The sequence below is a fragment of the Sander lucioperca genome, chromosome 9, assembly GCF_008315115.2.
Source record: "Sander lucioperca isolate FBNREF2018 chromosome 9, SLUC_FBN_1.2, whole genome shotgun sequence".
Classification (NCBI taxonomy): Eukaryota; Metazoa; Chordata; class Actinopteri; order Perciformes; family Percidae; genus Sander; species Sander lucioperca.
Genome location: NC_050181.1, coordinates 20,657,897 through 20,684,821, shown reverse-complemented (window position 1 = coordinate 20,684,821; position 26,925 = coordinate 20,657,897). Strand labels below are relative to the sequence as shown.

At 47.4% G+C, this 26,925-nt stretch overlaps 2 protein-coding genes across 5 annotated transcripts in view; one reads left to right on the top strand and one right to left on the bottom strand.

Moving 5' to 3' along the window:
• Positions 1–11,388, top strand: part of klhl18 (kelch-like family member 18) — a 12,083-nt gene extending 695 nt beyond the window's left edge. For 2 of the 3 annotated variants that reach the window (XM_031321508.2, XM_036005557.1), the window contains exons 2-10: positions 1,672–1,802; positions 1,982–2,122; positions 3,427–3,625; positions 6,674–6,834; positions 7,027–7,163; positions 7,974–8,196; positions 8,680–8,784; positions 10,343–10,454; positions 10,849–11,388. In XM_031321508.2, coding sequence (XP_031177368.1) covers positions 1,672–1,802; positions 1,982–2,122; positions 3,427–3,625; positions 6,674–6,834; positions 7,027–7,163; positions 7,974–8,196; positions 8,680–8,784; positions 10,343–10,454; positions 10,849–11,235 — 1,596 coding nt within the window. In that variant the 3' untranslated portion in view covers positions 11,236–11,388. Of the gene's footprint in view, positions 1–1,671; positions 1,803–1,839; positions 1,875–1,981; positions 2,123–3,426; positions 3,626–6,673; positions 6,835–7,026; positions 7,164–7,973; positions 8,197–8,679; positions 8,785–10,342; positions 10,455–10,848 lie in introns of those variants that run through there. The other variant, XM_036005558.1, reaches the window with a different exon arrangement.
• Positions 11,389–14,423: 3,035 nt separating this feature from the next.
• On the bottom strand, positions 14,424–25,054 carry bfsp2 (beaded filament structural protein 2, phakinin). Of its 2 annotated transcripts, none has more exons than XM_031321510.2 (7): positions 24,578–25,054; positions 21,958–22,040; positions 21,198–21,354; positions 18,570–18,722; positions 17,243–17,371; positions 16,685–16,926; positions 14,424–14,569 (listed from the first exon to the last, which is right to left on the bottom strand). In XM_031321510.2, the coding sequence occupies exons 1-7, from the start codon at positions 25,031–25,033 to the stop codon at positions 14,452–14,454; spliced, it is 1,338 nt and encodes a 445-aa protein (XP_031177370.2). In that variant the 5' UTR covers positions 25,034–25,054; the 3' UTR covers positions 14,424–14,451. The 2 variants fall into 2 exon arrangements, with proteins under 2 accessions (XP_031177370.2, XP_031177371.1); XM_031321511.2 differs by having other exon boundaries at positions 14,493–14,571; positions 16,663–16,926.
• Between the last annotated feature and the right edge of the window lie 1,871 nt (positions 25,055–26,925).

Sequence of the window (26,925 nt, the reverse complement as noted above, 5' to 3'; positions counted from 1 at the left end):
CACAGTTTCCCAGAAGGCAACGGGGCACACCAGGCTGTAGCAGGTATTCTACACGACATGTCAGTTTACTCAACATTATGTCTCTTTCTCATCATGTTGGACCGTTATATCTCCACATCTGGTCTCAACGTACGAATAGTTACAGCAGATACTACTACTACATAATACTACATAATAATACTACATACATAACTCTCAGGAAACTTACAATCATTAGATCTGAGAAAAGTCAGTCATTCATTCTGCTGCACCTAAACAATGAATGGTCATAGTGCAACAACTAGTGGCCCCACACACATTCAGACATCTTTTCTAAAGCTGCTGTGACCAGAGACGTCACTAACCCCGGGGAAATATAGTATGTGTATAATATATGTATCTGAAAGATGGAGGCAGCTTAGAGCCCAACAGGACGCCGAGTTGGCTAATGTCCTCCTGGACAGGTAGCTAAGCACATTAGCTTCAGGCTCAGTTATCACGGCTACAAGGGACGGGCATTTTACGTCATTTCAACATTCAACAGAAACGTATTTTTCTAAATAAACGATTGCTTGTGTAATGGTCAGTGTGTGGGACTCCTCTTTAAACATCCGTGTTCTCACGTTGAATTATACAGCTAGAGAACCGAGGTGGTCACTCGCAAAAACAGCTGAGACACAGCCAGTAAAGTGATCCCGACTGGTCCTGGCTAACCGTGGCTAACGCAGCCACGAGAGCCACGGCTGTTTACAACGTGTAGCCTGCTCAGCGGCCGTAGCCGACAACGGTGAGTTATCAGGAAGCCAAGAGAGAGGGGCTGTAAATCAGGAGAGGACCGTGAGTTAGCAGTGAACATGCCGTTGGTTAGGACAGGTAGAGTTGGCTCTCGGCCACTTGTTGGTGACCTCCTTCTTCTGAATGTATGGACTGGAGTCTCACCATACGGCCTCATGATATCGTACGGTGAGGCCTTTGGTGATTCCCACCCTAACATATATACGGTATTTTGTATACACACATATTATTATATATTAGTATATATTATTATATACACATACACAGTATATAGACCTAAACCCTATGATGCTGGATCGTCTGGGTGATGGTGCCAGATGTGTGTTAGGGTGTTGATGCGTTTCCAACCCGTTCCCTAACGGCGTGGTGCTCTGAGAGTAAGCTGATTGGCTCACGGTGCTCCATGACCATGAGCATGATGACTGCAGAGCTGCAGCTTAATAATCTTCTTTAGGACTCAGGGTCTAATCTGCTGAATCTGCAGCCCAGAGACCACTGATCCCTCTGGACCGCTCTGTCCACGCCTGCACACTAGCTGTGTCTTTATTTTGAGGGGACAGCACATTTACTCTGTTATACAAGCTGTACACTTCATACTTTACTCTGTTATACAAGCTGTACACTTCATACTTTACATTGGAGCAAAGTGTAATTTCTTCAGTATTGTCCCGTTAAAAGATATAATGAAATATTTACTAAAATGTGAAGGGTGTACTCACTTTTGTGAGATACTGTATATGGGCCGATATATCGGATTATCGGATTTTAAATCACCAAATATTTGCATCAATATCGACCTTAAAAATCCTTTATTGGTCGGGCTGTAATTATTATATTGCTATGAATAGATATAACTGTGCAGCTGTATGTTAATGTGTGTGTGGTTTCTCTGTGCAGGTTGGGGATCATAAGTTCAGCGCCCACCGGATCGTGCTGGCGGCCTCCATCCCGTACTTCCACGCCATGTTCACCAACGACATGGTGGAGTGTAAACAGGACGAGATCCTGATGCAGGGCATGGACCCCAGGTAAGATTATATTAATATAAATACATATATCTTTACATATAAACACATCCTGATGCAGGGCATGGACCCCAGGTAACATATTAATATAAATACATATACAGTATATATATATATATATATATATATATATATATATATATATTGTAACCAGCCTGTAACCACTTCCTGTCTCCCCGCAGCGCTCTGGAGGCTCTCATCAACTTTGCGTACAGCGGCCATGTTGCGATCGACCAGCAGAACGTGCAGTCTCTTCTGATTGGCTCGAGCTTTCTGCAGCTGCAGAACGTCAAAGATGCCTGCTGCTCCTTCCTGCAGGAGAGGTCAGTGAATGCACCGCACACGCTCAGTACGCTCTGCACACGCTCAGTACGCTCTGCACACGCTCAGTACGCTCTGACAGACTCAGTACGCTCTGACACACTCAGTACGCTCTGACAGACTCAGTACGCTCTGACACACTCAGTACGCTCTGACACACTCAGTACGCTCTGACACACGCTCAGTACGCTCTGCACACGCTCAGTACGCTTTGCACACGCTCAGTACGCTCTGACACACTCAGTACGCTCTGCACACGCTCAGTACGCTCTGCACACACTCAGTACGCTCTGACACACTCAGTACGCTCTGACACACTCAGTACGCTCTGACACACTCAGTACGCTCTGCACACACTCAGTACGCTCTGCACACGCTCAGTACGCTCTGACACACTCAGTACGCTCTGCACACGCTCAGTACGCTCTGACACACTCAGTACGCTCTGCACACGCTCAGTACGCTCTGACACACTCAGTACGCTCTGACACACTCAGTACGCTCTGCACACACTCAGTACGCTCTGCACACACTCAGTACGCTCTGCACACACTCAGTACGCTCTGCACACGCTCAGTACGCTCTGCACACACTCAGTACGCTCTGCACACACTCAGTACGCTCTGCACACGCTCAGTACGCTCTGCACACGCTCAGTACGCTCTGCACACGCTCAGTACGCTCTGCACACGCTCAGTACGCTCTGCACACGCTCAGTACGCTCTGCACACACTCAGTACGCTCTGCACACGCTCAGTACGCTCTGCACACGCTCAGTACGCTCTGACACACTCAGTACGCTCTGCACACACTCAGTACGCTCTGACAGACTCAGTACGCTTTGCACACGCTCAGTACGCTCTGACAGACTCAGTACGCTTTGCACACGCTCAGTACGCTCTGACAGACTCAGTACGCTTTGCACACGCTCAGTACGCTCTGACAGACTCAGTACGCTTTGCACACGCTCAGTACGCTCTGACAGACTCAGTACGCTCAGTACGCTCTGCACACACTCAGTACGCTCTGCACACGCTCAGTACGCTCTGCACACACTCAGTACGCTCTGACACACTCAGTACGCTCTGACACACTCAGTACGCTCTGACACAGTCAGTACGCTCTGCACACGCTCAGTACGCTCTGACACACTCAGTACGCTCTGACACAGTCAGTACGCTCTGACACACTCAGTACGCTCTGACACACTCAGTACGCTCTACACATGCTCAGTATGCTCCGCACACTCCCGTGTCCGTCTCTCTCTGACCTGTCTCTCTCTAACCTGTCTGTCTCTCTGTCTCAGGTTACATCCAAAGAACTGTCTGGGCGTCCGTCAGTTTGCAGAGACGATGATGTGTACGACTCTGTACGACTCAGCCAGCAGCTTCCTGCATCAGCACTTCCTGGATGTGTGTGTGTCTGAAGAGTTTCTGTCTCTGAGGACGGAGGAGCTGCTGGAGCTGGTCGGCTGTGACGAACTCAACATCAAAGCAGAGGAACAGGTCAGACACCTCCCACCCTCAGAGAGACATACACAACTGCCTAGGGTTAGGAAAAGCTGTCTGTATAGTAGTTAGGTGGTGATTTACAGTCCTTCGTTTGGTCTTCCATAAATTTCTTAGGTATCTGTAAGTTTCCCAATCAGCACAATCCTCAGATGAACGGTATTTGGTCCAGGCTTCATCCCTTTGTCTAAAAAAGTTAATAAGATGTGAGCTAATGCAGCATAAATGTCTGCCTTTAAAGGTCCCATAACATGCTGCTTTTTGGATGCTTTTATATAGACCTTAGTGGTCCTCTAATACTGTATCTGAAGTCTCTTTATATAGACCTTAGTGGTCCTCTAATACTGTATCTGAAGTCTCTTTATATAGACCTTAGTGGTCCCCTAATACTGTATCTGAAGTCTCTTTATATAGACCTTAGTGGTCCTCTAATACTGTATCTGAAGTCTCTTTATATAGACCTTAGTGGTCCTCTAATACTGTATCTGAAGTCTCTTTATATAGACCTTAGTGGTCCTCTAATACTGTATCTGAAGTCTTTTTCCCTAAATTCAGCCCTGGTGCAGAATTACAGCCACTAGAGCCTGTCCCACAATGAGCTTTCCTTAGGACTAGCAGTAACCGAGCCCGTCAGTTAAAATCTCATGTCTTTCTCATACTAATGACACGTGTCTGTCTGTGTGTGTGTGTGTGTGTGTGTGTGTGTGTGTGTGTGTGTGTGTGTGTGTGTGTGTGTGTGTGTGTGTGTGTGTGTGTGTGTGTGTGTGAAAGCTTTTATGAATCAGCTGGAGGAAGGCATTCAGAAACGTCAACAGATGAGGTCATCAGCTCACACGGGGCAACAAGCTCACGTTAACCCAGACATACACAAATTTAAAATGTTCAATGTCTTATCACGCTGATGGGACCGAGCCCGACCAGAACCCCAACATCATTTCTAAATATCTGGCTCAACCCATCCTCTACTTAGGATGACCCATTTATGTGTCTGTGGCTTTAAATGCTATTGAGGAGGAGAGAGGGGGGGCAAGGTGGGGGGTGGGGGCATAGACTGTATATATAATGGACCAGCAGGTCCCGTGTCTCTGGACGGAGACCAGTGACGTCTCTTTCCCGGTGATGGCTGAGCGTTACTGAGCAGCCTCCAACTGAGCTTGAAGACGTAGATGTGACGTGAGCAACCTGTCTGAAAGTTGGAAGTCTTCTGGTAGCTGTGCCAAGAGAAATCTCAATCATTCCCAATCTAGCAGAGACGGAGAGCGTAGGTATATGTAAGGAGATAACATAGACACAGGCTAATTATTGATCACTACAATGATAGTTAACATTAGTAATTAAACTTAAACAGCTAATGGAAGTCCAAACTGCCTGAGAGCTTCTCCTGTACTATACGGTAATTCCTCTACTATGAGACAGTAAGTCTCGTGGTTATGACCCAATCGTTAGCCTATTTTTATAAAAACGTCTGCTACGGAGCCATAACGTGAGCTACAAGGTACTGGAGCCTTTTATACATTGTCGTGTTTCTTTAGAAATAAACAACGGACAAATAGAGTCTTTAAACTCTTCAGATGTAAAGTTATTCTCTGTCAAAGTGACGTCAAAATGAATGGCAGTCAATGGGATGCTAACAGGAGGTGATGGCTTGGTAGCATCAACATGGCGCCATAGGAGCTACGCTGTCCGAGGAGAAGCTGACCCCCTTGGGTGGGGGCGTGGCCTTGACCAGCTTGTAGCTCTATTTCCTCATGGGTGGCCAAATTCTCTGGGTGGGCAAAGCAGAGAAAGGGGAGGTAACCTTTCCCCTTATGACGTCATAAAGGGAAGATTCCTGATTGGCCCATCTGAGCTTTCATTTTCTCAAAGTCAGAGCAGGATACCCAGGGCTCGGTTTACACCTATCACCATTTCTAGCCACTGGGGGACCATAGGCAGGCTGGGGGAACTCATATTAATGTTAAAAAACCTCATAAAGGGACATTTTCATGCCATGGGACCTTTAACTCTGTTATCATGGGTGCATGTTAATCAGTTACATTAGTTACTTCCATGCATCATCAACAAAAGAGATTAACTGGAATTTATCCCAGTTCATAGAATTAATGTCTTGAATAAAACCTCTTGCATTGTCTCAGTTGAATATATTTAGGAGGAGAATGTGGACGACACAAAATAATACTAAAACAGAGTCTGTGTGCTACCTGTGCAGTAGAGCTGTCAATCTTCCTCTATAATACCATTCAAATTCCATTTGATATTTTTTTTAATATTCGAATATTTAATGCTCAATTGCAGTCTGTAAAATAATATGTACTACACTACTCAGGCTTATGCATTGTCGATGGCATTATATACTATAAGCATGTGGTTGTTGTTACGCGTTCCGTCCACTAGAGGGACTTCTAACATCAGCCTGGCCTTGAGGGGACCTACGTCATGGTGCACCAACTCTGTTTACATTCATCTTCCACCACGAGCTCACAGCGACACAAATCAACAGAGAACTCTGGAATGATCATTATCAGCAAGTGTAGTGAAGCAGCTCTGTTGTAAAGGCTAACGGTGCTCGGTTAGCACAATGACATCATGTTAGAAAGCACAGCCCAAACGTTTTGTCATAAACTAGCTAGGTAAGTAACAAATGATGCTAACGGCATTAATAACTAGGCCAAACAGTGCTGTCACTACTATTTTAGTGTAGCTGGTGTGTTATGTGTGTTACCTGTGCAGGTGTTTGAGGCTGTGCTGGTGTGTTATGTGTGTTACCTGTGCAGGTGTTTGAGGTGGTGCTGGTGTGTAAATGTGTGTTACCTGTGCAGGTGTTTGAGGTAGTGCTGGTGTGTAAATGTGTGTTACCTGTGCAGGTGTTTGAGGTGGTGCTGGTGTGTAAATGTGTGTTACCTGTGCAGGTGTTTGAGGTGGTGCTGGTGTGTAAATGTGTGTTACCTGTGCAGGTGTTTGAGGTAGTGCTGGTGTGTAAATGTGTGTTACCTGTGCAGGTGTTTGAGGCCGTGCTGGTGTGTTATATGTGTGTTACCTGTGCAGGTGTTTGAGGCCGTGCTGGCCTGGGTTCACCATGACCGAGACTTGAGGGAGTCGCTGCTGCCGGAGCTGCTGTCAAAGATCCGACTTCCTCTGTGTCGGCCTCAGTTCCTGTCGGACCGAGTCCAGACCGACGAACTTGTACGCTGCTGCCATAAATGCAGGTAAGACGAAACAAACGCCCACGTTTCTCACAAAGTACAAATTATAATTTCACTCAGGTCAGCCACAAAGGAGAAGACCAGCTGCTGTGTCTCAAATCGGGCACGTCTGTCCTTACTCTTGGTATTTTGAGTACAGAGTGCGAGACACACTACCTGACTCTGCCCTGTTTCCTGTTTCCTGTTTCCTGTCAGAGATCTGGTGGACGAAGCCAAAGATTTCCACCTGATGCCGGAGCGTCGTCCTCACCTGCCGGCCTTCAAAACCAGACAGAGATGCTGCACAACCATCACGGGACTCATCTACGCTGTGGGGGGACTCAACAGCTCAGGTACACCTGTCTGTCTGTCTCTCTCTGTCTGTCTGTCTCTCTGTCTCTCTGTCTGTCTGTCTGTCTGTCTGTCTCTCTGTCTGTCTGTCTCTCTCTGTCTGTCTTTCTGCCTGCCTGTCTGCCTGCCGGCCTGTCTGCCTGTCTGTGTCTCTGTGACTGTCTCTCGGTCTGTGTCTCTGTCTGTCTGTTCGTCTGTCTGTGTCTCTGTCTGTCTGTCTGTCTATCTGTCTGTCTGTCTGTGTCTCTGTCTGTGTGACTGTGTGCCTGTCTGTCTGCGTGTCTGTCTGTGTGTCTGTCTCTCTGTCTGTCTGTCTGCGTGCCTGTCTGTCTGTCTGTGTGTCTGCATGTCTGTCTGTCTGTGTGTCTATGTGTCTGTCTCTCTGTTCGTCTGTCTGTCTGCGTGTCTCTCTGTCTGTCTGTGTGTCTGTCTCTCTGTTCGTCTGTGTCTCTGTCTGCCTGTCTGTCTGTCTGTCTGTCTGCGTGTCTGTCTGTCTGTCTGTCTGTCTGCGTGCCTGTCTGTGTGTGTGTGTCTGTCTGTCTGTCTGTCTGCGTGCCTGTCTGCCTGTCTGTCTGTCTGTCTGCGTGCCTGTCTGCCTGTCTGTCTGTCTGTCTGCGTGCCTGTCTGTGTGTGTGTCTGCCTGTCTCTCTGTCTGTCTGTCTGCCTGTCTGTCTGTCTGCGTGTCTATCTGTCTCTCCATCTGTCTGTCTGCGTGCCTGTCTGCCTGTCTCTCTGTCTGTGTGTGTGCGTGCTGTGATGTCCTTGCAGACGTTTGATTGGTCCTCAGCTGACGTCTGTGTTTCTGTCTCCAGGTGACTCTTTAAATGTGGTAGAAGTCTTTGATCCGATTGGTAACTTCTGGGAGCGCTGTCAGCCAATGAGGACGGCTCGCAGCAGAGTGGGCGTGGCTGTGGTCAACGGGCTGCTGTACGCCATCGGAGGATACGACGGCCAATCACGACTCAGCACGGTGGAGGTTTACAACCCGGAGACGGACAGCTGGACGCGCGTATCCAGCATGAACAGCCAGCGCAGGTCAGGACACCTGTCTGTCTGTCTGTCTGTCTCTCTGTCTCTCTGTCTGTCTGCCTGTCTCTGCATGTCTGTCTGCCTGCCTGTCTCTCTGCCTGCTGTCTGTCTGCATGTCTCTCTGCCTGTCGTCTGCCTGCCTGTCTGCTTGCTTCTCTGTCTGCCTGCCTGTCTGTCTGTCTGCCTCTCTGTCTGCCTGCCTGTCTGTCTCTCTGCCTGCCTGCCTGTCTCTCTGCCTGCCTGTCTGCCTCTCTGTCTGCCTGCCTGTCTCCCTGCCTGCCTGTCTCCCTGCCTGTCTCTCTGCCTGTCTGCCTGCCTCTCTGTCTGCCTGCCTGTCTGTCTCTCTGCCTGCCTGTCTGCCTCTCTGCCTGCCTACCTCTCTGTCTCCCTGCCTGTCTCTCTGTCTGCCTGTCTCTCTGTATCCCTGCCTGTCTGTCTCTCTGCCTGTCTGTCTGCCTGTCTGTTGTAATAACGTGTTGTCATCCTCAGTGCCATGGGAACGGTTGTGATTGACGGACACATCTACGTGTGCGGCGGCTACGACGGGAAATCCTCTCTGAACTCTGTGGAGAGTTACTCTCCAGAGACGGACCGGTGAGTCCCCGGCCGCACTGACGGCACACACAGTAGTTATAAAAGGAGAGTACGGACCGGTGAATCCCCGACAGCACTGACAGCACACACAGTAGTTATAAAAGGAGAGTACGGACCGGTGAATCCCCGACAGCACTGACAGCACACACAGTAGTTATAAAAGGAGAGTACGGACCGGTGAATCCCCGACAGCACTGACAGCACACACAGTAGTTATAAAAGGAGACTAACGGTCCGGTGAATCCCCGACAGCACTGACAGCACACACAGTAGTTATAAAAGGAGAGTACGGACCGGTGAATCCCCGACAGCACTGACAGCACACACAGTAGTTATAAAAGGAGAGTACGGACCGGTGAATCCCCGACAGCACTGACAGCACACACAGTAGTTATAAAAGGAGAGTACGGACCGGTGAATCCCCGACAGCACTGACAGCACACACAGTAGTTATAAAAGGAGAGTACGGACCGGTGAATCCCCGACAGCACTGACAGCACACACAGTAGTTATAAAAGGAGACTAACGGTCCGGTGAATCCCCGACAGCACTGACAGCACACACAGTAGTTATAAAAGGAGAGTACGGACCGGTGAATCCCCGACAGCACTGACAGCACACACAGTAGTTATAAAAGGAGAGTACGGACCGGTGAATCCCCGACAGCACTGACAGCACACACAGTAGTTATAAAAGGAGAGTACGGACCGGTGAATCCCCGACAGCACTGACAGCACACACAGTAGTTATAAAAGGAGAGTACGGACCGGTGAATCCCCGACAGCACTGACAGCACACACAGTAGTTATAAAAGGAGACTAACGGTCCGGTGAATCCCCGACAGCACTGACAGCACACACAGTAGTTATAAAAGGAGACTAACGGTCCGGTGAATCCCCGACAGCACTGACAGCACACACAGTAGTTATAAAAGGAGACTAACGGACCGGTGAGTCCCCGGCCGCACTGACAGCACACAGGAGCTTCAATCAGACTTATAAAAGTCCATGTAAATAATCAGGACTTTTATCAGCGTAAAACAAAAGCCGTCTTGGTTCATCTTTCCACTGTTCCAACAATCACCACTCTGGTTTGGTTGAAATAAACCCTTAATTCACCCATTTACATGTGGAGATATGCTGGCTCTGTACACGCTAAAAGTCCAGATTATTTACATGGAGTCTGGTGGAAATATGCTGGCTCTATACACGCTAAAAGTCCAGATTTTTTACATGGAGTCTGGTGGAAATATGCTGGCTCTATACACGCTAAAAGTCCTGATTATTTACATGGAGTCTGGTGGAAATATGCTGGCTCTATACACGCTAAAAGTCCAGATTATTTACATGGAGTCTGGTGGAGATATACTGGCTCTATACACGCTAAAAGTCCTGATTATTTACATGGAGTCTGGTGGAAATATGCTGGCTCTATACACGCTAAAAGTCCTGATTATTTACATGGAGTCTGGTGGTTGTTTTTTTAGTATAAACTAATGATCATTACGAGTATTTCTCCTGCAGTGGTGTATAATAATGATGGTGTGGATGATGTGCAGGTGGACGGTGGTGACGGAGATGAGTGCCAGTCGCAGCGCTGCTGGTGTGACTGTGTTTGACGGACGCATCTTTGTCTCTGGCGGCCATGACGGTTTACAGATCTTCAACACGGTCAGTTTGATTCTAGTCGAGTCCTCCCAATGTGTTATAACTGTGTTATAACTGTGTATAATATAACGTGTGTTATAACTGTGTATAATATAACGTGTGTTATAACTGTGTTATAACTGTATAATATAACGTCTGTTATAACTGTTATAACTGTGTATAATATAATGTGTGTTATAACTGTGTTATAACTGTGTATAATATAATGTGTGTTATAACTGTATAATATAATAATTTGTTATAACTGTTGTAACTGTTATAACTGTGTATAATATAATAATGTGTGTTATAACTGTGTTATAACTGTATAATATAATTGTTATAACTGTGTATAATATAATGTGTGTTATAACTATATAATGGGTGTTATAACTGTGTTATAACTGTCCCCCTGCAGGTGGAGTCCTACAACCACCACACTAACCGCTGGCACCCGGCGGCGCCCATGATGAACAAGCGTTGCCGGCACGGCGCGGCGGCGCTGGGCAGCAGCATGTACGTGGTGGGGGGGTACGACGGCTCCGGTTTCCTGAGTGGCGCCGAGGTCTTCGTGTCGGCGGCGGGCCAGTGGAGCGAGCTGCCCGCCATGAACACACGGCGAAGCCGGGTCTCGCTAGTCGCCACGTCGGGACGGCTGTACGCCGTCGGCGGCTACGACGGCCAGTCCAACCTCGGCTCGGTGGAGACGTACAACCCCGACACGGGCCGCTGGACTTTCATGACGCCCATGCTGTGCCACGAGGGGGGGGTCGGCGTCGGCTGCATACCGCTACAGCCCGCCTAGAACGCACCAATCACAGCGCAGGATTCTAACCTTTCTCTTACTGACGCTGCAGGCGGCGCGCTACGCTGCCGGCGCAAATCTGAGCTTTATCGGTACGACGGCCGCGCTCAGACACGCACACTGACGCCACGCCTGGGGGATTATGGGTAAAAACTGAAGAGCTAGCCCGCGCAGGCTAGCTGCTAGCGTTGTGGTTACATGTTGATTTAATGCTTGATTGAAACGAGTCGGGCGGGTCTGACAGACGTCTGCCTGGTGCAGCCTGAGCTGGGTGTGGGGGGAGAGGGGGGAGATGTTGACATCATGGGACAGTACACGGTGTCAGGAGGGAGGAGACATTTTGGACATGGCCCGTCTGTCTTTAGGTAGAGCGTCCCGAGATCCCCGGCCCGGGAAACGGCCAACAGGACTGTAACCAGAGCTGCTGACAGGACAGTGGGACAGGACCAGCTCACTGCTGTGTGTGTGTGTGTGTGTGTGTGTCTGTGTCTGTGTGTGTGTGTGTGTGTGTGTGTGTGTGTGTCTGTGTCTGTGTGTGTGTGTGTGTGTGTGTGTGTGTGTGTGTCTGTGTCTGTGTGTGCGCACATGTGTGTATGTATGTATGTGTCTGTGTGTATATGTATGTGTGTCTGTGTGTGTGTGTGTGTGTGTGTGTGTGTGTGTCTGTGTCTGTGTGTGCGCACATGTGTGTATGTATGTATGTGTCTGTGTGTGTGTGTGTGTGTGTGTGTGTGCACGCGACTGTGTGTGTGTGTGTGTGTCTGTGTGTGTGTGTGTGCGCGCGTCTGTGTGTGTGTGTGTGTGTGTGCGTGTCTCTCTGTGTGTGTGTGTGTGTGTGTGTGTGTGTGTGTGTGTGTGTGTGTGTGTGTGTGTGTGTGTGTGTGTGTGTGTGTGTGCGCGCGTCTCTCTCTGTGTGTGTGTGTGTGTGTGTGTGTGTGTGTGTGTGTGTGTGTGTGTGTGTGTGTGTGTGTGTGTGTAACCAGAGCTGCTGACGTGGGACAGCACCAGCTCTGGGTCTGTTCAGTGCAGCGAGACGGACAGACGGACGCCAACACGTCTGAGTGAGACGGCGTCTCCAGGCGGCTCGGGGACTTTAAATCAGCGGTTTACGAGTCTAAACAGACGGATATTTCAACAAGAAAAGTCGGAATATTGAAGATATTATATAAATGATCCCACTTTGGCTGCATGATGTTTGTAAGTTACAGATGAAACTAAATATGTGAACAGTCAGTTTGGAAGAAGTAATCAGTTACTTTACTGCAGTCAAAGTACTTGTACACACACTAATACCACACAGTAACCCTGTGTGTGTGTGTGTGTGTGTGTGTGTGTGTGTGTGTGTGTGTGTGTGTGTGTGTGTGTGTGTGTGTGTGTGTGTGTGTGTGTGTGTGCCACACAGTAACCCTACTGCAGTCAAAGTATTTTAAAATATCAACTTTACTCAACTTTTTTTCTTGAAATATTTTGACTATTTTTGGTATGTTTTTGGGATGAAATCTCAGATAGTCTGATGTGTGTTTTGGAACCACTGATTTAAGTCACTGTGATTGGATCTTTACACCTTATATATTATAATAATATTAATATAAATAATATATATGAACTCTAAGTCTCGGTGTGTGAACGATGAAGAAAAGTCACTTTTTGTTTCTGTGAGGTTCAGTATCCCTGCCGCCATTCTGTCTTTGTCCTGCTGAATAGAGAGGATAAGTCCCGCCCCCCGTTAGTCTAAGTCCCGCCCCCATGAGTCTAAGTCCTGCCCCCCGTTAGTCTAAGTCCCGCCCTCCATGAGTGTAAGTCCCACTCCTCCATGGGTGTACACACACGGCATGCACACACACACACACACACACACACACAGCACGCACGCACGCACACACACACACACACAGAGACACACACAGACAGACACAAAGTGGTGCTGCCCTCCACTAGATTGTGGCTCAGTGCTGAGAACTGTAAAGAAGCAGCCGTCAGGTTGGGGGGGTCTGAGTATTTGGTGTTAAAGTAGAAGTGAAACCATGAGGAATGTTTACTGTTATATAAAGAAGATGTATAGTTTCTATTCTTATTATTACGTTACTAATTTGCATAACTTCAAAAGAAGTGTGGTAACTCTGAAGGTTGTTGGATGACCCAGATCCTCTGATGAAGACCATGACGCGCGGCTGAAAGCTTCTCACTTAACTCAACGTTACCTTACAGTTGCTGCTATTTTAAACTTCTGAATGTCCAGTCACGATCCTTTAACAACAATAATAAAAAAATTTGGAGCCTCCAAATGTCTTATTGATGAGTTGTGATTGGTTGATATTTCTTAATGGGTTTATTAAAGAGGCTGAACCTGAACGTCTCATGCTGTGTGTGTGTGTGTGTGTGTGTGTGTCTGTCTGTCTGTCTGTCTGTCTGTCTGTCTGTCTGTCTGTCTGTCTGTCTGTCTGTCTGTCTGTCTAAAGTTGATTATTTATGTAACTGGACTAGAGAGTATTTCAGCGTGTTGTCCGTCGGGTTGCTGCTCCCAGTTTAGATCCAGATCCAGAACCAGAAGCGTCTGCAGTCTGGACTCGAGGACCGCTTCCTGTCGGGTCCTCAGGACACATCGTCTGTTTAGTACTTAATATTTAATCTAAGTTAGTTTTTCATTTAAATGTCTGAAGAGCTCAGTAATCAGTGTCAAATCATATTTTAGTTGCTTTATGATTCACACAAATACAAATCACACTGACTTCATACCGGTTTAGTCCAGTTTTAAATTAAAGTTTATTATTGAGATTCCCACAACATTCCCACAACATTCCCACAACATTCCCATAACGTTCCCATAACGTTCCCATAACATTCCCATAACGTTCCCATTCATTGTGCTGCCCTGCATCCAAACCGTAGTGTGGCAGACTGTGATATTATCAGTAACTATGTGGATATAATATGGTTATAAACGTGTGATTAACACCCCTGGTTCACACGTTCACACAGAGTCCCAGAGACCAGTTCACCTCAGAGTCACAAAACATCCAGAAACCAGAACCCTCTGCAGGATTTAGTCCGTGATCAGCTGGGTCAGCTGGCTGGGGGTCCTGGATCAGCTGGCCGGGGTCTAAGATCAGCTGGCCGGGGGTCTAAGATCAGCTGGCCGGGGGTCCTGGATCAGCTGGATGGGGGTCCTGGATCAGCTGGATGGGGGTCCTGGATCAGCTGGATGGGGGTCCTGGATCAGCTGGATGGGGGTCCTGGCTCAGCTGGCTGGGGGTCCTGGATCAGCTGGTCAGGGGTGCTGGAGTCGGCAGACACACTTGTTGCCCCCTCAGCCTCTGAGTGCACACCTGGACACCTGCACAGGTATTCAACAATCAGTGATTAGAACCATAGAAATAACATGATAGAAAGGCCATTTCTACTGAAATCAATGGAGCAGAATGGTCAGAAAATGGTCTGTTTACAAAGCTTTTGACGCAGTTATGTTAAGAAAAGGTTGTGGTTGGGCTTACGGTCCTGTGACATGCGGGAAGAACGGCATGGTTCGCCCTTACATACTACTCTCTAAATCCTCTCTAACTGCTGCTCTCCCCGGGGCGTTACCCAAACACGCTGAAAGACGCCTTTTTCATCGCATCAGACGCTGACAGCCACTGTCCAAACGTCCTGATTTTACCAGTTCGGAGGAGTTGGATTGAACGCTGAAAAACAATATATACACTACAACAATACAACAAATACACATAAAACAAGGAAGACGTAGACACAGACAAATAAAAATGACACAACCACTGTTCCAGATTATGACAGCTGGCAGGTTGATGGCATGAGAAAAACACAACACAAGTACCACACACAGTACACACAGGTAGAAGTACACAGACACACATTAGGACGCATCAACAACACATGAGCCCACACAGAGACACTCCTGTAGCCATGAATACATGAATGTGCTGCCTGCACGATCCCATACGCACAAGATGATAATCCTGTTTTACGAGGATTTACGACACTGTAGCGGTCTGCCGTTAGCCTCCACCGGGAAGCTAACGCTAGTTTAGCTAACAGCTAATTCGGCTAAGTGCTAGCTGACAGCTTGATTCAGTCTAAAATAACGTTAACCCTAACTAAACACGGGGAGAAGCCGTCTACAGCTACATTAAGACGTCACAGTAATACCTATAAAGACAAGTACTGATTGGTTGTATTTTAACGTAAAGTAGAACTGACGTAACAGCTGTTATATATTTTAACGGTTGCTTTCAGGTTTTAGTTTGAGGGTCTTTTAAAGTGTCAAAAACTAAAATATTAATGATTTGTCCGGTGGTGGTCGCTCCGGTGTTTATTTAGTACGAAAATATGCCGCCTGGCCGTCAATAAAGAAAAACACAACATTTTCCCGGTGCTAAAACGATGCTTTTAAAACGGTGCCTGAACCGCAATCAGTCCTTCCAGAAAAATGTGGAGTTTTTTGTGATAGTTTTGGACTAAACTCCTTGATTATGCGGCACGTTTTCTTAAAAATGTGATGGAATATGCGGGATATTTATGCACTTTTATGCGATGAAATTGCGGGAACTTTTTAAAACTGTGGTTTCATCGTGGCTTCATCGCGGGGTTTGCAGCTTTTCGATGATGTTCACGTCGCGTGATTACGTCACTTCATAACGTTCCCATGGCAACGGGGGGAAATGGCTGCTCTTGTGTGAAGTAAACGCAACATTTTTCATCTTTCTGCTAAGATATGTGTGGGACTTTTTTGCAACGAAAATGCGGGGATTATGAAATCATGCAAGCCCCGCATATTTTGCGCGGAAATTGGCAATTTATGCGGCGAAAGTGCGGCGTATTTGAAAAAATGCGCCCCCCCCGCACGTGACAAACGCGCCACGTGGGTCTGGCTGCTCCCCGACCATAATGGCGGCTCGTTCAGAATACGATCTCATATTGGACTAAAATAGTTCACCGAAACGTGTTTCTGAAAACATTTTAAGAGAGAAATAGGCCGTGCAGTTGCTGAATCTGTCTTCATTTCAGATCAACAAAGGTCAGTTTAGAAGATGTTCATCAGATTTTGAGAGACTCTAGTCACGCTCATCTTGCTCCCCGTTTCCTGGTTAGCTCTCCACCAATCAGACGGCTCATTGAGTCTGACTGCCGGCAGTGCCCGCCCCCCCGATTATACATGTCAAATCGGCCAAAATTAAAGCTGACGGCCCCTCTGACGGACGACGGCACGGAGCGCACCGAACAGACTCGAGTCACCGACCTCGCCAGACGATTATCAGCTCGGTGTGTCGGCACCTTAACTCTTCGGATCTACACAGTTCACGTGGATGATATTTTGACATTCAAAACGGTGATTTTCGCCGAAAAGCGACTAGTTTGCAGGTATGAGTACTACGTAGTTATGTGCATATGGGATCGTGCAGGCAGCACAGATCGCGTACCGACAGATGGTTCTCACAGCGTGTCTGGCGGCTGGAAGCGGCTCTCCTCTCCGTCCAGGACGCCGTGATACATGGCGATCTCCTGCTCTAGCCGCTGCTTGTTGCTAAGCAACGTGTCGTAGTCCCGGCGCTGCTGCTCAATCTCGCCGTGCACGTCGGACAGCTCAGCCTCCAGCTTCGCCACCACCGAGCCCAGGTTCTGCAGCTCAATGGCGTGCCAGTGGCGGGCGTCACCCAGAGAGTTCTCCAGACCACGTTTCTAGACACACACACACACACACATATATACACACACACACACACACACACACACACACACACACATGATTGTGTATTGAGTTATTTTGTGTGCCTCAGTTCAGCCTGTTGTCATTGTACATGTATTCTATTACTTTCATCTTTGTTATATCCAAAGAGACTTCCAATGAAGTGTCAAGAGACTTGACTTGGACTCCAGCTCAGAGACCTGAGACTTGGACTCTAGCTCAGAGACCTGAGACTTGGACTCTAGCTCAGAGACCTGAGACTTGGACTCTAGCTCAGAGACCTGAGACTTGTTGGCATGCGTGACTCACCAGGGCTCGGATGGACTCGGTCTCGGCCTGCAGACTCTGGATCTTACAGCCTGCGTCGTTACACTCGGCCTTCAGGAGCTCCAGCTGCTGCTGCTCGGGACTCAGGCTGCTGCTCACACACTCAGACTCCTGTACACACACACACACACACACACACACACACACACACACACACACACACACACACACACAGAGACACACACACATACACACACACACACACACAATACATACACACATCCACACACACACACACACACACACACACAGAGACACACACACACACAATACATACACACATACACACACACACACACAGACATAAATTCCGACTTATTAAAAATATTCCAGCTGTTTTCTCCATTAGAGGGGGGTTACTGTTTTCTCTGTTAGAGGGGGGTTACTGTTTTCTCCATTAGAGGGGGGTTACTGTTTTCTCTGTTAGAGGGGGGGTTACTGTTTTCTCCGTTAGAGGGGTGTTACTGTTTTCTCCATTAGAGGGGGGGTTACTGTTTTCTCCGTTAGAGGGGTGTTACTGTTTTCTCCATTAGAGGGGGGTTACTGTTTTCTCCATTAGAGGGGGGGTTACTGTTTTCTCCATTAGAGGGGGGGTTACTGTTTTCTCCATTAGAGGGGGGGTTACTGTTTTCTCCGTTAGAGGGGTGTTACTGTTTTCTCCGTTAGAGAGGGTTAAACAGTTTTCTCCATTAGAGGGGGGGTTACTGTTTTCTCCGTTAGAGAGGGTTAAACAGTTTTCTCCGTTAGAGGGGGGGTTACTGTTTTCTCCATTAGAGGGGGGGTTACTGTTTTCTCCATTAGAGGGGGGTTACTGTTTTCTCCGTTAGAGGGGGGTTACTGTTTTCTCCGGTAGAGGGGGGGTTACAGTTTTCTCTGTTAGGGGGGGGTTACTGTTTTCTCCTTAGGGGGGGTTACTGTTTTCTCTGTTAGGGTGGGGTTATGTTTTCTGTAGGGGGGTTACTGTTTTCTGTTGGGGGGGTCGTTTTCTCCTTAGAGGGGGGGTTACTGTTTTTCCGTAGGGGTGTTACTGTTTTCTCCGTTAGAGAGGGTTAAACAGTTTTCTCCATTAGAGGGGGGGTTACTGTTTTCTCCGTTAGAGAGGGTTAAACAGTTTTCTCCGTTAGAGGGGGGGTTACTGTTTTCTCCATTAGAGGGGGGGTTACTGTTTTCTCCATTAGAGGGGGGTTACTGTTTTCTCCGGTAGAGGGGGGGTTACAGTTTTCTCCATTAGAGGGGGGGGTTACTGTTTTCTCCAGTAGAGGGGGGGTTACAGTTTTCTCCATTAGAGGGGGGGTACTTTGAGCCTCACCTTGCACTCCAGGTAGCTGTCGGTGTCGGCTCGGTTCCTCTCCGTAACTTTCTCCCAATGGTTCCGGATGAACTCCAGGATCTGGTCCAGACTAGTTTCTATCGGCGAGTCGGGCTCGTCGCCCGCCATCTGACTGTAGAGGGCGCGCACATCCTGCACGCACATTTAGGGTCAGTTTACTGCTCTCAAAAATATAAATTAACCAATCAAATAAATCCATGGCTGTGTCTCAAAGCGCCTACTGTCACACTTCAAACTCTTAGTTTGAAGTATATCGTGGAGATAACGCACTGAAAGTACCAGGATGACCCCCTAAAAACGGTCAAAAAGTTCAGTGTGGAGCAATGGAGCCTACTCGCACTAAACGGGCGCCATCTGGACTACAAAGCAGAAAGGGGAGGGACCAGGGACGTCGACTGGCAGCTGATTGGAGCCGACTGCTCGTCATTTCTGGTAAGTGTTTCAACGTAAATGTTCCTTTTGGGACAATACTAACCATCGTTAGTAGGACTACAGCAGGAAGTGGTCAGTGACCATTAGCAGTGGACTACAGCAGGAAGTGGTCAGTGACCATTAGCAGTGGACTACAGCAGGAAGTGGTCAGTGACCATTAGCAGTGGACTACAGCAGGAAGTGGTCAGTGACCATTAGCAGTGGGACTACAGCAGGAAGTGGTCAGTGACCATTAGCAGTGGACTACAGCAGGAAGTGGTCAGTGACCATTAGCAGTGGACTGACGGAAGTATGCAGAATGAGACACAGCCAAAATAATCTCAGTGAAAGTCAGCAGTTGTCTATTGACACCAGACTCCACCCAACATCTGCTTGTTTCCTCTGTGTGTCAGGATGCTAAAGGGTTCAGTAGCTTTCAGGTTGAATGTTATGTTTTCTTAACCTAGAAATCTAGAACATGCTGTAGACCAGGGCTCACCAACCTTTAGAAACTGAGAGCTACTTCATGGGTACTGAGTCATACGAAGGGCTACCAGTTTGATACGCTCTTCTGAAATAACTAATTTGCTCAGTTTGCCTTTAGTTATATATGATTATTAATGATTAATGATACTCATCTATGTGAAGACACTGATCACGTTAATGATTTCTCACAATAATTATCAACAATGACTTAACAAGGTGGGAAACAGATAATATCAATATTCAATTTTCATTTTTAGAACAGGCCTGAGGGCTCCTCATGTGGTCCTTGGGGGCTACCTGGTGCCCACGGGCACCGTGTTGGTGACCCCTGGTCTAGAGGCAGCAAATGTAATCTGCAGCAGGGTCGTCTAGCAACTCTCCGTTGGCTTGCGAGCTGGAAAAACCAAATTCTAGTCAAGCCAATCACATCGTGTATAGAATCGGTGGGCGGGGCTTATGGCTGCTGCTGCTGGTGAACAGCGGTCTCTGGAAGACTTGGAGTTCAGCTTTTCTTTGAGAAAAGAACAAAGAACGGCCCTGAAGTCATTCTTAAAAAAGGAAGATGTGTTCAGAGTTTAAAGTTGAATCTATCAACTAGCCTTGCTCTGATTGGTTGTAGAGCTATCCTATTGGTGCAGAGAGAATTTGAAAGACAACCGTTTATCCCTCCCCTCGGATTGAGCCCAGCCAATGGGGAGTTCCCAGACCCAACATCTGGATGTGGGTCAGACCCAGACCCAGACCCAACATCTGGATGTGGGGCTGGCTGGTCAGGGTAACACTCATCACTTCAGTTTTCTAAGCACAAACAGACATTTGGAAAAACAGAAAAATGGGTTAAAATATCTAATTTTTCATTTTTTTCCACCTTGACAAATTAAAAAAATGGATCTTTAAACTGTTTCCAATTTTCTGTTTTTATCAGAGGATCAGAAATTAGAAAATTGCGTCTGAACTCCAATTATTAATAATACTGCAATACATCCTGCCCCCCCCCACCCCACTCTAAACCATCAGTTTCACCTCTGACCCCGACAGTCTGTCAGTTTTTAGTTTTTTTTGGTCCATATGCAGTTAATGACCTTCATATTCCACAAAGTAGAGGAAGAGAATACCATTACAGTATTATTAATAATTAGAGAGAGAGAATACCATTACAGTATTATTAATAATTAGAGAGAGAGAATACCATTACAGTATTATGAATAATTAGAGAGAGAGAATACCATTACAGTATTATTAATAATTAGAGAGAGAGAATACCATTACAGTATTATGAATAATTAGAGAGAGAGAATACCATTACAGTATTATGAATAATTAGAGAGAGAGAATACCATTACAGTATTATTAATAATTAGAGAGAGAGAATACCATTACAGTATTATGAATAATTGGAGCTCAGACGCAATTTTGTAATTTTCTCAATTTCTGATCCTCTGATAAAAACAGAAAATTGGAAAAACAGTTTAAAGATCCAATTTTTTAATTTGTCAAGGAGGAAAAAAATAAAAAATTTGATATTTTAACCCATTTTTCTGTTTTTCCAAATGTCTGTTTGTGCTTAGAACATTGAAGTGATGAGGGTAACACTGACCTGGCTGGTCAGGCTGGGTTTTCTGAGGATAGTTGTGTGTTGAGTAGTTTTCAGGGTGAATGTTGTGTATTCTGTGTGTGAGGATAGTTGTGTGTTGAGTAGTTTGGTGCGACCTGCTCGTGGTTGAGCTCCAGGTTTCTCAGCTCAGCTCTCATGTCCTCCATCTGCTCCTCCAGCTCAGCCTTCGTCAGGTCGGCGTCCTCCATCACTTTGTACAGCGAGCTGATCTCCTCCTCCACGGCCTTCCTGAAAGGCTGCTCGTTCTCAAACCTGCAGGACCCAAAAACACCCTAGTTACTTAGTACTACCCTAGTTACTTAGTACTACCTTAGTTACTTAGTACTACCTTAGTTACTAGTACTACATTAGTTACTCCTCCCAAAAACCTTCCAAACAGGTGAAGAACACTACTGGAGTTAGCCCACAGCCCTCACCCCTCACTGTGTGTGTGTGTGTGTGTGTGTGTGTGTGAGTGAGGCCTTGTTCTACTATATTCGTGGGGTCCAAAAACCGGGGAGTCCAGTATACTTGTGGGGTCTGCACAGCTTTATGGGGCCCAAAATGCTGGACCCCACAAGGTTAAAGGTCTGTTTGAGGGTTAAGACTTGGTTTTAGGATTAGGGTTAGAATTAGGTTATGGTTAGGGTGAGGGTAAGGGTTAAGGTTAGGCATTTAGTGGTGATGGTTAAGGTTAGGGTAAGGGGCTAGGGAATGCATTATGTCAATGACGGGTCCCCACAAAGATAGTAAAACAAACGTTTGTGTGTGTTTGTGTGTTAGTGTGTGTGTGTCTGTGTGTGTTTTAGTGTGTGTGTGTGTGTGTGTGTGTGTGTGTGTGTGTGTGTGTGTGTGTGTGTGTGTGTGACCTCTGACCTCTCCTTGAAGTCCTCTGCGTTGGCCTGAACGTTCTCCGTCTGCAGCATCAGCCGAGCGTTGTCCAGGATCGCTTCACTGACCTGCAGGAAAAACAGGAAACCAAAGATCTGAAAGAAGCTGTACACACACACACACACACACACACACACACACACACACACACACACACACAGTGCGTTTCACTATCTTTGTGGGGACCCGTCATTGACATAATGCATTCCCTAGCCCCTTACCCTAACCTTAACCATCACCACTAAATGCCTAACCTTAACCCTTACCCTCACCCTAACCATAACCTAATTCTAACCCTAATCCTAAAACCAAGTCTTAACCCTCAAACAGACCTTTAAACTTGTGGGGTCCAGCATTTTGGGCCCACAAAGCTGTCGGGACCCCACAAGTATACTGTATTCCTGGTTTTTGGACCCCATGAATATAATAGAACAAGAACACACACACACACACACACACACACACAGACGGATTTTGCAGGACAGGATTTTTTTGGGGGGACAGTCATATGATCGGGATACAACAGGAGTATTTTCGTGGGCTCTGGATGGGATGGGAGCGACAATTGATTCCCATGTCACCCTCTAGCGTGTACCCGTCTTCACCTGTCTGTACCCGTCTTCACCTGTCTGTACCCGTCTTCACCTGTCTGTACCCGTCTTCACCTGTCTGTACCCGTCCTCACCTGTCTGTACCCGTCTTCACCTGTCTGTACCCGTCTTCACCTGTCTGTACCCGTCCTCACCTGTCTGTATCCGTCTTCACCTGTCTGTACCCGTCCTCACCTGTCTGTACCCGTCCTCACCTGTCTGTACCCGTCCTCACCTGTCTGTACCCGTCCTCACCTGTCTGTACCCGTCTTCACCTGTCTGTAGACGTCCTCACCTGTCTGTACCCGTCCTCACCTGTCTGTACCCGTCCTCACCTGTCTGTACCCATCCTCACCTGTCTGTAGACGTTCTCACCTGTCTGTACCTGTCCTCACCTGTCTGTAGAAGTCCTCACCTGTCTGTACCCGTCCTCACCTGTCTGTACCTGTCTGTACCCGTCCTCACCTGTCTGTACCTGTCTGTACCCGTCCTCACCTGTCTGTACCCGTCCTCACCTGTCTCTAGACGTCCTCATCTGTCTGTACCTGTCTGTACCCGTCCTCACCTGTCTGTACACGTCCTCACCTGTCTGTAGACGTCCTCACCTGTCTGTACCCGTCCTCACCTGTCTGTAGACGTCCTCACCTGTCTGTACCCGTCCTCACCTGTCTGTACCTGTCTGTACCCGTCCTCACCTGTCTGTACCCGTCGTCACCTGTCTCTAGACGTTCTCACCTGTCTGTACCTGTCTGTACCCGTCCTCACCTGTCTGTACATGTCCTCACCTGTCTGTAGACGTCCTCACCTGTCTGTACATGTCCTCACCTGTCTGTAGACGTCCTCACCTGTCTGTACCCGTCCTCACCTGTATGGACCTGTCTGTACCCGTCCTCACCTGTCTGTACCCGTCCTCACCTGTCTGTACCTGTCCTCACCTGTCTGTACCCGTCCTCACCTGTCTGTAGACGTCCTCACCTGTCTGTACCCGTCCTCACCTGTCTGTACCTGTCTGTACCTGTCCTCACCTGTCTGTTCCCGTCCTCACCTGTCTCTAGACGTCCTCATCTGTCTGTACCTGTCTGTACCCATCCTCACCTGTCTGTACACGTCCTCACCTGTCTGTAGACGTCCTCACCTGTCTGTACCCGTCCTCACCTGTCTGTAGACATCCTCACCTGTCTGTATCCGTCCTCACCTGTCTGTAGACGTCCTCACCTGTCTGTACCCGTCCTCACCTGTCTGTACCTGTCTGTACCCGTCCTCACCTGTCTGTACCCGTCCTCACCTGTCTCTAGACGTTCTCACCTGTCTGTACCTGTCTGTACCCGTCCTCACCTGTCTGTACATGTCCTCACCTGTCTGTAGACGTCCTCACCTGTCAGTATCCGTCCTCACCTGTCTGTAGACGTCCTCACCTGTCTGTACCCGTCCTCACCTGTATGGACCTGTCTGTACCCGTCCTCACCTGTCTGTAGACGTCCTCACCTGTCTGTACCCGTCCTCACCTGTCTGTACCCGTCCTCACCTGTCTGTACCTGTCCTCACCTGTCTGTACCCATCCTCACCTGTCTGTAGACGTCCTCACCTGTCTGTACCCGTCCTCACCTGTCTGTACCCGTCCTCACCTGTCTGTACCCTTTCTCACCTGTCTGTACCTGTCCTCACCTGTCTGTACCCGTCCTCACCTGTCTGTAGACGTCCTCACCTGTCTGTACCCGTCCTCACCTGTCTGTACCCGTCCTAACCTGTCTGTACCCGTCCTAACCTGTCTCTAGACGTCCTCACCTGTCTGTACATGTCTGTACCCATCCTCACCTGTCTGTACACGTCCTCACCTGTCTGTAGACGTCCTCACCTGTCTGTACCCGTCCTCACCTGTCTGTACCTGTCCTCACCTGTCTGTACCCGTCCTCAACTGTCTGTACCCGTCCTCACCTGTCTGTAGACGTCCTCACCTGTCTGTACCCGTCTTCACCTGTCTGTAGACGTCCTCACCTGTCTGTACCCATCCTCACCTGTCTGTAGACGTCCTCCCACTCAGAGCGGAGCGCCCCCCAGGCGCCGGCACTGGACGCCTTGCGGTCCAGACAGAGTCTGATCTGCTCCTCCAGCTGCTGGTTCAGCATCTCCAGCGCTTGCACTTTGTCTCGGTACTCCATCAGACACACGTTCAGCCCAGCCGCCGCCGCGCCCCCTTGCCCCGCCATCCGCGGCCCGGCTTGGGGCAGCACGGGCGCCGCGCTGCTCCGCATCCCCTGCAGGAACACGCTGCTGATGCCCAGTGCACGCCGCGACACGCGCGTCCCCAGGCAGGAAGCCCCGCCCACTGCCACGGGGGCGGGGCCTACGAAGACACCGCGAGGCGCGGCCGTGCTGGTTGAGCTGATGCGCCCGCAGGCGCCGGCAGAGGCGCCCGGGCGCTCAGAGGACTGCTGTCCCAGGAAGGAGGAGCGGCGTCGGGGCAGAGGCATGGTGTGGCAAACCGCTCAGAGCTGCTCGCCGCCCGGATTTATGGGAGCTGGGAGTTCTGGAAACATGGCCGACCTTTGTTTGTGTTGCTGCGGTGACGAAGCCTTTGTTCTCATGGAAACACAGAGTCTGATCCCAGCTGAGTCAGCAGAGAGAGAGAGAGAACATACACACACACACACACACACACACACACACACACACACACACACACACACACACACACACACACACACAGAAACACAGAAACACACACACACACACACACACACACACACACACACACACAGAAACACAGAAACACACACACACACACACACACACACACACACACACAGAAACACAGAAACACAGAAACACACACACACACACACACACACACAGGAACACAGAAACACACACACACACACACACACACACACACACACACACACACACACACACACACACACACACACACAGAAACACACACACACAGAAACACACACACACACACACACACACACACACACACACACACACACACAGAAACACAGAAACACACACACACACACACACACACACACACACACACACACAGAAACACAGAAACACACACACACACACACACACACACACACACACACACACACAGAAACACAGAAACACAGAAACACACACACACACACACACACACACACACACACACACACAGGAACACATACACATTGTTAGTGATAAAGTTGAAAGTCTTTCCTGATTATATTTGAACTTAAACCTTTTAAACGTGTTGTACAAGTCTGAAATATGAGTTATATTAGTTATAGTTATATTAGTTATATTAGTTATAGTTATATTAGTTATATTAGTTATAGTTATATTAGTTATATTAGTTATATGAGTTATAGTTATATTAGTTATATTAGTTATAGTTATATGAGTTATAGTTATATTAGTTAGTTATAGTTTATAGTTATATTAGTTATAGTTATATTAGTTATATGAGTTATATTAGTTATATTAGTTATAGTTATATTAGTTATATGAGTTATATTAGTTATATTAGTTATAGTTATATTAGTTATATGAGTTATATTAGTTATATTAGTTATAGTTATATTAGTTATAGTTATATTAGTTATATTGGTTATATTGGTTATATTAGTTACTATTAGTTATATGAGTTATATTAGTTATATGAGTTATTAGTTATCTGAGTTATTAGTTATATTAGTTACATTAGTTATATGAGTTATATTAATTATATGAGTTATTAGTAATATTAGTTATATTACTTCCATGAGTTATATTAGTTATATGAGTTATATGAGTTATATGAGTTATATTAGTTATTTGAGTTATATTAGTTATATGAGTTATATGAGTTATATGAATTATATTAGTTATATGAGTTATTGTTTTGTACATTTTCTGTTTTTGTTGCATTATTCTGTATATTGCTGTTCCCTGTTGTGTCTTATCTTGTTGTGTCAAGTCTCTGTGTTTAGTTTATTCCATGTTTCCTGTCTGTTGTTCTGGTTTCCTGTTTTATTTTGATAGTCTGTTTTCTGTCTTGTCTTGTCTAGCTTTACTTTGTGTTTTCCCACCTGTGTGATTGTCTGATGTGCTCCACCTGTTCCCCAGCCCTGGTGTCACCTGTCTTGCGTCTTCTCGTTACCTAATTTAGCCCCTGTGTTTCCTTTGTCTGGTGTCAGATCGTTTTGTGTCAGTTTGTGTTCCTGTCCTGTCAGCGTGTCGTAGCCTGTGCCCTTGTCTTTGGATTCCCTATTCTGGTTTTTGTATTTTGGACCTTTTTGCCTGTGCTTTCAGGACTTCCTTCGTTGTTTGCTCTCCTCAGTTTTTGTTCATTAAACCTGTGTTTAACCATCGCCTGCCTGCCTGCCTCTCTCTGCGT